The sequence below is a fragment of the Marmota marmota genome, unplaced genomic scaffold (assembly GCF_001458135.2).
Source record: "Marmota marmota marmota unplaced genomic scaffold, marMar, whole genome shotgun sequence".
Taxonomy (NCBI): Eukaryota; Metazoa; Chordata; class Mammalia; order Rodentia; family Sciuridae; genus Marmota; species Marmota marmota.
The window spans coordinates 29767318-29779231 of record NW_026000037.1 but is presented as its reverse complement, the minus strand read 5'-3'; the positions used below and the strand labels follow the sequence as shown (position 1 = coordinate 29779231).

The 11914-nt window shown below is 29.7% G+C and overlaps 1 protein-coding gene across 1 annotated transcript in view; it reads left to right on the top strand.

Annotated features, from left to right (window-relative positions):
* Nucleotides 1–11914, top strand: part of Lrp1b (LDL receptor related protein 1B) — a 1807788-nt gene that overhangs the window by 1781902 nt on the left and 13972 nt on the right. The window contains exon 87 of the mRNA XM_015479144.2: nt 9234–9310. Within this exon, the coding sequence (XP_015334630.1) occupies nt 9234–9310 (77 nt within the window). The remainder of the gene's footprint in view (nt 1–9233; nt 9311–11914) is intronic.

The window sequence follows — 11914 nt, the reverse complement described above, 5'->3', positions numbered from 1 at the left end:
AAAAAAAAAAAAAAAAAAAAAAAAAAAAAAACAGAACAACAAAAAGAACTCCTTGTATATTTGTCATCAATTAGGGAAATTTTTTATTTCTCCTTTTTTGCACTAGTACAGTAGCAGAAAAATCATCATGTTGAAAGTATAGAGAAACTTAGCCTAATGTTTCTTCCATTGGGAATGCAAACCAGAAATTGTAATTATTCTGATGCTAGTATTTCAACTATAATCTTTACATTTAACATTCCTAATATTAAATAATATTCATTTATTTACTTATATCAGACTCAGATGACATAAAAATTTTATATTTATCATAAAAACCAATGTATTTAAAAATTTGCATTTATAATTTTCAACTTGCATTACAAAAGGAAAAAATATCAAAGAAAGAAAGAAGTAGGAAAAGAAATACATGAAGTAGTAAAAGAAAACCACATAAAATAGGAAAGTAAAAATGGAAAATAGAAAATAAAGTATGTACATGTAAAGAGGAAAATATGGTTAAATGGTGTGGGCAATTCATGATTAACCAGGAAATTATGTTTTCCTGTAAAATATTGAAACTGAGAAACCTGAAATGGTAGGGGTTGCTTGAAGATCATTTTTGAAAAGAAGAGCCTGCATTTCAACAAGGGCCTAATTCCAAAACTCACACATTCCATATAGGCCACACATATCGGGACTTCATTTCAAACAATTATTTAAATTAATTGATGAACTTAAATTAAATTTGGGACCTGATTTCCATATCAAAATATTTATATACAAATAATTTTAGAACTGATTTTTTTTTGTCATTTAAAAATAAGTTTCTTAAATTACTGCCTCCTTCTGACAAGAACTGAATGGGACACAATTTCTGTCACTGAATGAATAAAATTTATTTATGCCAAAATTACTAGAATGAAGATTTAATGAATAAATTAATGAAAGAAAAAAGGAAGGAATAACATTTAAAAGAATTTAGTGTCTTATATGTAAAATGTTTCCCATAATGTAGTAATCTCCCTTTCATAAAGATATCCTTTATTGGTAACTAGCTGCAAGCATGTTCCTGTGAATATTTCTATATACGATTAACAGACTAAGGCACAGCACATGTATATGACACTTGAGTATGTATGTATGTGTATTCATAAGTGTTCAAATATGCCTCTTCCACACCTTCATGTAGTCATTCATTCATTTTGTCAACATGGTGCGTATATATATATATATATATATATATATATATATAATACAGCATACGTGTGTATGTGTGTATGTTTGTACTATGTATTGGATACTGTTAAAAAATGAGGGATTCCACAGGTAAATAATAGATATATCTACCTTTAAGTAAGTCATAGTCAAGCATAATTACAGGAAAATGTATCTTTATACATTTATAAATTTATATATAGAGAAACACAAAAGATAAAATTCTGGGTATTTGTGAATATTGATCAAATATGTAGTGATATTCATAAGTGACCCAAAATTGCAGTTTTTTTCTCTTGTAAAATACTACTGAAATATTTTATAGCACTTTAGATTTATTCAAAAAATTCATATCTATTTTATGAATCAATTTTTAGACCCACATAAACCCTCTCTCCTTGAGTCTAAGAAAAGCAGTCCAACACTTGGAATAAAAAAGATATGTGTGTTAATGAGAATCTTTTGTCATAAACTTTAATGTTTGTCTGTCTCTAGCATGCTATTATAAATGTTAAATCTGTGTTTTGTGACTAATTTACAATTCTGTAAGACGGACCAATTTGTTAAATCTATTATTTTTTAAATGGTTAGTAGCAAATCTTGCTTATTTTATCTTGATCTACCGCATACGTGTGTGTGTACATGTATGGAGAGAGATAGACAAATATGTATGTATATACAATTTTTTATAGTTTTAGATTGCTTGAATTTTTTAAACAATTAAAGTCATTTGAAAAAAATATTTTGGCATAGCAAGGTAGCACACTCCTGTAATCCCAGTGACTTGGGAAGCTGAGGCAGAAGAATTGCATGTTCAAAGCCAGCCTCAACAACTTAGCAAGGCCCCAAGCAATTTACTGAGACCGTATCTCAAAACTGAAAAAACAAAAAAAATTGAAAGTACAATTCTTACATTATGTTCATGGCTAAATGATTCTCATTGGGAAGGTGAAATTTACACTAACACAGGCCCCTTTATCAATCACAAATCAATCTGGAAATCTTTGGTGTTACCTTTTGGTAGATATGTAGGGATCATCAAGAAATCTTATAATTAGAAGAAGGTATGTGTTGAAGTAGCAAAAGGGAGATAGACCTTTGTGCATTAAATTAATTTTCCAGTGATTTAGATATAACAGATAATTAACATCTGTCACTAAAAAAGAAAAAAAAATGGCACTCTCACTAAAAGTGAATTGAATACTTTTACAGAATTAGAGTCATATATTTACTTACAGTGACATTTACACTCAAAGCTTTGTAATAAGGTCTCTTGACATCCTAATGCTCATTGTATAAGATCAACACACTTTGCATAATCTTCAATAACTATCCTTGGATAAGCCACACACTCCCATAATAATTTCAGGTATTATCACTCGCACCCTGGACATTCAAAGAATTAAGAAAGAAGGTTTTCATAGAAAATGATTTATTGCTTACTCTGACTTTGTGCTAAATACAAAATATTCAGATAGCAAACTAGTTGCTTTATCACTGAGCACAAAGATTTCCCTCTCCAAAACCAGTGTTGGATATTCACCTTGGGAGCTCTCCACTGCTCTTGCTGCATACATTCAGTTTTCCTTCCCACCTTTAGCTATATAATTGTAACCATTGTTTCTAATGTAATGGCCCACTTTTATGTCTTCAATTATATCCACCATATTACTTAATATTAATTTTATTATTGTTCCTTTTCCATTTTATTTGATCCATGTAATATATTCATTTAAGTAGAATTAGTCTACTCATTCTAAAAATATCTTTCTGATCTGCTTTCAGTAAAACTTCCTGGATAATATATAAATGGAAAAAGTTTTCCATTGTTAGGGATTTCATTTCTTTTTTAATTATTCCGTCATCATTTAATGTTAGTGGTCATTGCCACACAAGTAGACTGCAAAGAATTCTAGATTTAAACATTTCTAACTTAACAAATTTATGGATAATTTTGTGATAAACCACATTTCATTCTTTCTGTAATATTTTGCCTTACTTCTGAAAAGTCACTTTAATCCATTTTATTAATTTTACCTTTTTGATGGTCACCTCAATTGGAATGTTTCATTAACATTTATCTTTCTTAAAATAATCATTAGTATGAGATTATTGGATGAGTCATTACCTTTTTATACTTTGCCATATTTTATTTTACTTCTCTAAAATCAAGAACTTTCTGACCAAATCTTCATATTATTAACATAGGAATAATTTGCCTTAATCCTGTCAGTACCAATTAACACTTAAAGATGTAGTCTATTATTTTAAAATTAGCTACTATAATACATAATTATATAATTGAATCAAGTGCACTCATACATCACATATAAATAAATTTAAGATACTAACGTTGGCTCTTTGAATAAGACAATTCAGAGTAATGTCAATCCATGAAAAAAGTAACAGTCAAATTTGGGTTAAGAATAGTATGGAATAAGTAGTAATTATAGTACCAAGCAGTTTATTTTAAAACATCAAATAAGACATATGTAAAAAGTAGAAATTTAAAATTATACTAATTGGGTTATCATAAAGGTTATAGTTCTTTTTACATTTTAGATGATTTTATAAATGATGGATCTTTAAAGATATATTAGTATCTTGGAATCACTCCAAAAATGTGAAGTTAATATCTAGAAAGATATTAATACCTTTCAATAATATATCTCTCATAGCCACTGCCAGAGGCAGATTACTGGGCATTGTAGGATCACAGGTCTGAGCCAATGTCTAATTGTTAAAATTTTACTACTCAAAAACATATTATATTTGCATTCAGCCAAGTAATATTTTGACCTTTTTATTAAAAACCTCATACTTTCCTGAATAAGGGAATAAAGAAAATCATGTCTTCCTACTCCGACATTGAATTAAAAGGATCATGATATAACCTCACATTTTTTTCCTACCACTTAACAGTTTTACTTGTTTAAGTAAATTAATTGAACATGCACTTATCTCCTCATTTCATGTGGTAAATAAATTCCTTCTTATAGGGTTATTGTAGATGTTGAATATAGGTATAATATTATATGAAAAGTATCCACCCTAGAATATGGCTCAGAGTTCAGCAAATCTTAATTGAACCTTATGCAAAACTGCAGATGAAAATTTGTGAGAAATATTTGAAAAATATTAACAAATTAAGAATCCATATTTATACAACAAATGATTTTACCTAAGGATATTACGAAACAATCACAGATGAAAAATAGTGTTAAAATAAAATTAGTTGAATAAATATGTAAATATCTTTCCATCATGCAAGGATATATTTTGAATTTTGCAGTGCTAGTGACTGCAAGAGAAGTATGTAGAGGTTAGAGCTTCAAAGTCAGAAGTATCATGTCCTGGACACCAAAGGAGTGAAATTTGAAACCTTAATAAAATTAAGGTTTTAATTGACTGTTCTAATATTCTTTCAATATGTGAAAATGTTTTTGCATGAATCTGGTAACATCATAACAAGTTATCATATTTTAAATTTTTTGAATGAGATTTAGAAGCATTGAGATATGAATAACACCATACACCATTTTTCCAAGGCTTCTTAAATCCCTTTGTGTCATTTTTTTCCTATGTGAAGATATAGAAGGGTATATTAAAATATTTTTCTTTGGAGTACTTCTATCATCATGGTTAATAAGGGCAACCTCACACATATATATGAGAGGAAAAATTCAATTTAAAATTGCTTTAAGGTTAACCTTTGAATTTCACTATGATCAGAAGAGTTCCATGACCTTTAAATTTGATGAAAAGAGAAAGCAGATATTATTCTCATTATTTTGTTTAGAAGTCTTACCAAACTGGGTGACTCTAGACAACATTTCTGCAACATGACAGGATCAGTTGATATAATTGATCATTGTTACTATGAAAGATAATGCCTAAAGATTTTAGTACATATTCAGTATTTTACATCTGATTTCTGTTCTCTGTAATTATCACTGTGCTACTTCAGGGCTATCATTATTTTGGACAGATTAATTATATGTCTTACATTTGTGCTATTAAACATAATAACTTTCATTTTAAAGATTATATTTTATTCTGTTAGATAAGCCTAGCTTATTTTGATATTTTAAAAGTGTTTATGATGCTTTCTTGTAATGTTTTATACTATTACCTTTATACACAGTGTTCTTGTAAGCTGTAGAAAATTATAATTGAAACAAAAATACAGTAGCTTTATAATAATTGTAAGAACTACAGGGCATGACAAATTAACTATGTGTTTTATATAGTCACATTCAGGTGAGAATTAAGTATGAAAAATAAATAACTAAATAAACCATTTAGTTTGCCAGATACTGTCTAAAGAACTTCTAACTAGGTTATTGAATCTTTTGAGCAATGTTGGCATACATATTATTATTCTCATACTAATAATTAAAATTGAATAATATTTGGTATAAGTATAAAGTATGTGGGAGTATAGTATTTATGTCAAATATTTCTTAAAGTACAGTTTGTGAATTAATGAATCAGTTTATCTCTGTATAATATGGATTCTGGACCACAATTTCAATATGCTTACTGAAATCACTCATGTGTGAGACCCCAGAATATGAACTTTAACAAAATTTTCAATTTGATGACCATTATTCTAGTTTAGAACATAAAGTAAATATCACAAAATATATTATAGTTAAGAGCATTTTATATATACAGTTATTGTGGAATTAAAAGAATAACTCAATGTAGCAGCAAATAATCTTTTTGCTCAATGTTTATAGCCTAGGAAAGAATAAGGAAGTCACAGAATGCTAAATCAATAACCATTCATCAGAGGACTAAGTTGCTACACAAAGCTGCTAGGAACAGTGAGAAAGAAGGAGAAATGATTGTTTGACTAAATAAGCGAGAATCTGTAACTGTCCAACAATATTTAGTTAAAATTCGTGAAATTATAAAAACTTCTACTGTTGTTGTGATAGGATAAATCTGATTTTTTTAAGCTAAAGGGAAGCAGGAAACAACTGTCAAATATTTTTAAAATTAATAATATACATGTGTTTGTGATGATTACAAATACCATCAAACACCCTAAACTGAAGGATTTCTTGGGAAAGCCATGCAGAAATAACTTACAGGTAACTGTTTCTAGATGAGTTACAGGGAGCAATGGATTGCAACAGGACACGTTGAAAGATGACCAGAGCTTGCATTATGAATTTTTCTTGAGGAATAATGAAAATTAGAGAGCAAATGCCAGAGAAATTATAGTGAGCATGATTATGCAAATAATTCAGTGAGGAATTGGACAGGAAATTTTGATGATCTGCACACATTCCATTTCTTAAATGCTCTGCCATTAATGGCTTTGATCATTGTAGTCTACTTAGATATGAAGATTTATGAATTTCTATAAAGATGATAAAAATACTTGGTCTTAAATCAACCATTGGAAGAAAAACTTGTGGAGCAGCAAATGCTTTAAGTTGTAATTTTGTCAGGTAGGAAACAAGAATAATGATTTCTATTTGATTTAATATCTCAAAAGTGATTACTTTTTAAGACTGGAACAAATGCAGAACAGTGGAACATATCTTATTTTATCTTTGGTCATAAAACATTTTATAAGTAGTAGAGGGAGAATTGCAAGGTGATCATCAGCTGATTAAGATGTATAACTATTAAAATTAATTATTTCCCCAGTGCAGTCTTCAAGAATTATTTCCAGTACGAAATAAGTAAAACATTCCCTGAGGATTGGGAATTTAAATGCACTCCTATAATTTAAAAGAAAAGAGGTTTGTGACCACTAGAAGGTGTCTTTGTGTGTGGGGGGTTCCAAGCCACATATAAATTAAGAAATCATACTATATTGTTGATAAATGTTATCTATCTTACTTAAATAATTCCAGAGTGTAGAATAAGAATCACACTATCCTTATCCTCTTTATTTAATAATCCCTATTTGCCAGTATCTAGCTCTAGAGGTATATTTTCTCATAATTTCCAAAAGCATTTAAAATATGTGATAGTCAAGTTAGAGCAAAATTTGATCAATTAGTATTTAATCCTCCAATTCCTAAGCAATGCTACCTTCTGACTTCAAAGCATGTCAGTGTAATGATGAGCCCCAGAGGTTCTTATCTGTAGTAGTACAAAAACAAATTTCTCAGGTCATTTCTTTAAGATGAATCCCAATTTACTTTGGCTTTTTTTTAAATGAGGTAATGTAAAGAGCAAATTTTTGGTATTTTAATAAATAAGTATATAATTGTGTTCAGACTTGTATACATCAGCCATATAATTAAATTACTGTATAATCACTATTATTTTTTTCACCGGAGCATATAAAACATTCTCAGTTGTCTATTAAGAAGATTTGACAGATATAAAGCTACAAATAAACCAAAAGAATTTTACAATCATCAGCATTTATTCCAAGAACGTGTTGACAAAGTGTTCCTATACATCTTACTGTGAATTATCTATGGATTGTTGAGAATTAGAATCTGTGAAAAATTGGAATATTTTTTCTAAATAATTTGCCTACAAAAAAAAACACAAATGGAAAAAAATAATAGTCAAATATTTTATTCATTGTCCACTTTATCCTACTTATATGAAAATGTGTTCATTACATTACCCCACTTCAATGATATAGTGTAACAGATCCTGTTTTTAAATTATTTAACTGTTTTAATGATTTACTTGTAATATGGTTTTTATGATTGTGATATATAGAAAATTATATGCAAGCTTTATATGAGGTAACTGAACAAAAATTTGGACTAATGCATGAGTGATGGCTGGAATCATAATATAAATAATAATGTTAATTTTCATTTAAATCATTCTCCATGCTCATAGTTTTATAATTTATCATTATTAATCAAATAACTATACTCTTGGACAGGATATTCTTGTCAATTATGCTGAAGGTAATACATTGCTTTTTTGAAACACATTTCTATGTCCATGATTTGAGTTTGTCAGTATAATGATTTTATGGAATTTACCCATGTTTTATGACAGCCAATGATGCTTTTACAAAAATCACAAATAATGCACATGGCATAATAGAAATCTCGTTTAGAAAATAGCTTCAACTATCTGAATTGGCTGTGACAGAATTGACAGAAACCTTGAAATTGCAGTTATTTAGTTTGGCCCACTGTGCCCAGAAAGACCCACTTGGAATGGTTCTGGAAGTTGTTCTTTTATTGTGTACAACTATTCCAGATATGGTAGCATTTGACAGTCATTTTAAATAAGAAGTGAGGCCAATTAAATTGTTTCTCTGTGGATTTCCTCTGACAGATTCATAGAGGCATCTGTGTTAGCCAATATGCATTGTATAAGCACAACTAAAACTGTTCCAGCATTTATTTTGATGCAACCACCTAATTATATAATTATGATTTATGTTTAAAAAAATAATTTTTAACAGAACTATTATCTGTATCCTCTACTAGACTTTTCATAATAATCTCATGGTACCTACATGGGGAAAATTACTTTTGTCAATAAAAACTTTAACAGATTCTCTTGGCTTCATACTAATAGAAATATAATTTAAAAAGGAAAGGCACTATAATTTCCAGTCTCTGGTTAGGAAAAACATTCTGCAACCTGAACTCTGAGAACAGATGACCATTTGCACTTGGTAGTTATCTCCACCTTGGGCTTTAGATAACCAGATAAGGAAATCACAGAAACTTATAAAGAAGGATTTGCTTATTATACAGACACAATTTTTCTAAGTAACTACTCTCAATGTTCAGAAATTCTTAATTTCCAATTTTTAGCATGACTTCAATATTGCTATTAAGTGTGCCATTTTAAGTTGAACAATGAAGAAAAATGGCTATAAATCTAAATTTTAAAAGGTCTTTCAACAAATGATGTATAATTGAACTTACCCTCAGCATACTGACAATATACAGAAACCTCTACCCAATATTTATTAATTTGTGATGACTGGCTGCTATGTTATTTCATTTGCAGTTTCTATATTAACAGGCCCCTGGGTTTTTCTATTTACTAATCTGTTGTTATTATTGTTCTGATCTTTGTAGATGCTCCACCAATTGGTCAGGCACACAGTGTGAGAGGCCAGCCCCCAAAAGCAGCAAATCTGATCATATCAGCACAAGTAAGTTCTTCAGAATAATATCTTCTGTGATCTACCTAGTATAGAAATTATATCTACATACGTGTGTGTGTGTGTGTGTGTGTGTGTGTAATGCCTTTATTGAGGGAATGGACACTTAGAAAATATTCATGGAAAATCTTCATGGATGAGGCTCTGAGTTCTCCTCTGGTGGCAGGATTCAGCATTTGTGAGTGTTTTAAGGCAGTTTTCATGATGCACATGAGCAAACTAGCACTGACTTTTCTTAAAAAATGTCCATCAGCTACAAAGGCTGCAAATACCACAATGGATGTGAGAATGCTTAAGGAAGAAAAGTGATTATGTTTAATTAGAGCAAAGTGTATACTCTTGAAATGCATTTCAATGTGTTGTTGAAAAACCAGACTGGATTGATTAGTTTAAAGAGAAGTAAATTATCAAGCAATTAATAATGACTTATTGCATTTATTTTGTCTTTAAAGTAGTTGTTTTGAAATGTATTAAAATATATATCACCAGGTTTCTGAGTATGAAAAAGGATATAAAATATCACAGTCATAATTTTTATAAAAATTATGTTCTGAAATGATATTGGCTAGATACTTGATCAGTGTGTAGATTTCATAAAATGAGGAATAGAAAAGTAGATCCATAACATGTTGATACAGATGTACTCAAAAGTTTCCCAGTAACTGAATCCAATATCATTCATTTTAATGTAAATTAATTTAAATAAAATTAAATGCAATGTTCAATTCACTGTCAAAAAAAGTGTGTGTGTGTGTGTGTGTGTGTGTGTACATTTTTCCAATCCTGTTTTGTGCAGCTGTAATTTGGGGGCAGGTTTATTGCCATTAGCATTATGTATCATTATTTATTTTCTGACTTTTTTAAAGGCTGTTGTGAAAAATTTTAAAAGAGAAGTCTGAAGAAAAACTTCTCAGTTCATACATATTTTTATTAATTTGACCATAAGTGGAAAGAATTCAAATAATTTGTAGTGTGTACCAAGTGAGTACACTCTTCAGAAGGAAAAAATAATATCCCTGACTGATCAACATTTACATCAGCATTTTTTACTAGATTTTTACTGGATGGAGACACAGAATGCATAAAAACAAATGAAAAAATACATGTTTTTTGAAAAAATAAAGATACTAAGAAACTCCCAAAGCACATAATTTTTGTATCCTAGAAGGAGGCTCCAGTGTTTGCTGATACACCTATTTGTTGTCTCTGTTTGCAAAATAGTTTCTATCATTACTTGAAATTCTTCAAGCAACATTGTCCAAACTTGCATCATTCACAAATTAATTTGGCTTTATAATTATGACCATCTTTTAAACATGACATATAGGTCTAGAATAAATATTCTGGTTGTGAATATTTTAATTTGAAGAGGTGAATAACCCTCACCTCTGATATTTTCATGGAGTATTTTGTATTTAGCTTAGAATCTATTTGCCATCTTTAGGTCAGGGAAGGGAGCAGCCCTGAGGGAAGCTATGGGCATATAATTGTAGGACTAGAGCAATAGGGTTTGGAGAATTGTTTCATAAAATATTAGATGTGGCCAAATATGCCTTTTGAATTTGATACACATGAGGTAAATTAAAAGAAAGTACTTCCTCTTTTTTCTTCCCGAGATCTTGTGTCTCAAACTAATATTACTAGTAAAAATTTTGGAGGCATAGTTATTTAAATGTGATTTTGTAAACTATTTGCAAAGCTCAACAATCATTAAGAGCTTTTTTAAAAAATAAAAAATGTACTTGAAGTTACCAACCTATAATATGCATTGAATTTATAAATTGGGATTTTGAAGTTTAGGTGCTTCAACCTTTATATTTTAGAAAGTCAAAATTAATTTCAATATTGATAAAATTCTCAAAAAGTAGAAGAAAATAGAATAGAATGTCTGTTGAATTTTCAAATTTAATATAAGGTCCATCCTCAAAGGGAGAGTTGTATGGAAAATGGTTCAAAGAAGGATGCTTCAGATGTTTTATTGGGGAATCATGTCTCCAATGATGGGCAAGAACCACCCTTATTACAGGCAACAGTTCTTAAATAAAGGATAACAAATGGGAGGATTTGCCAGCAGTTGTAACCTTGTTCCCAAAGATTCTGTGGCTCTTTCTCCCATCACTGATTTAAAGTCATTAAATTTAATGGAAGTATCAATGCACATTGAAAGGGCTATTAGCTATGCAAATGTCAAATTATCACAGACTAGAACAAAGTTGATCAGATAATGACTCTGTTTGAAGGTGTTATCATCAGACATTTTTTGCTTAAAGACATTTGCCTTAATAGACTTGAAAGGAGGAAATAGATAAACTAATCCTTGTTATAGTATGAGATTTACTTGTATTCTCTCAGGTGAGATCAGTTATTTTGAATGGTTGCAAAACATTCCTCAAACACGAGCATAAGTCATAGGAAATCAAGTCAATAAGAAAGATTTATAGACATACAATCAATCAACAAGTACATGAAAAAATGCTCACCATCACTAGCAGTCAGAGAAATGCAAATCAAAACCACCCTAAGATACCATCTCACTCCAGTAAGATTGGCAGCCATTATGAAGTCAAACAACAACAAGTGCTGGAGAGGATGTGG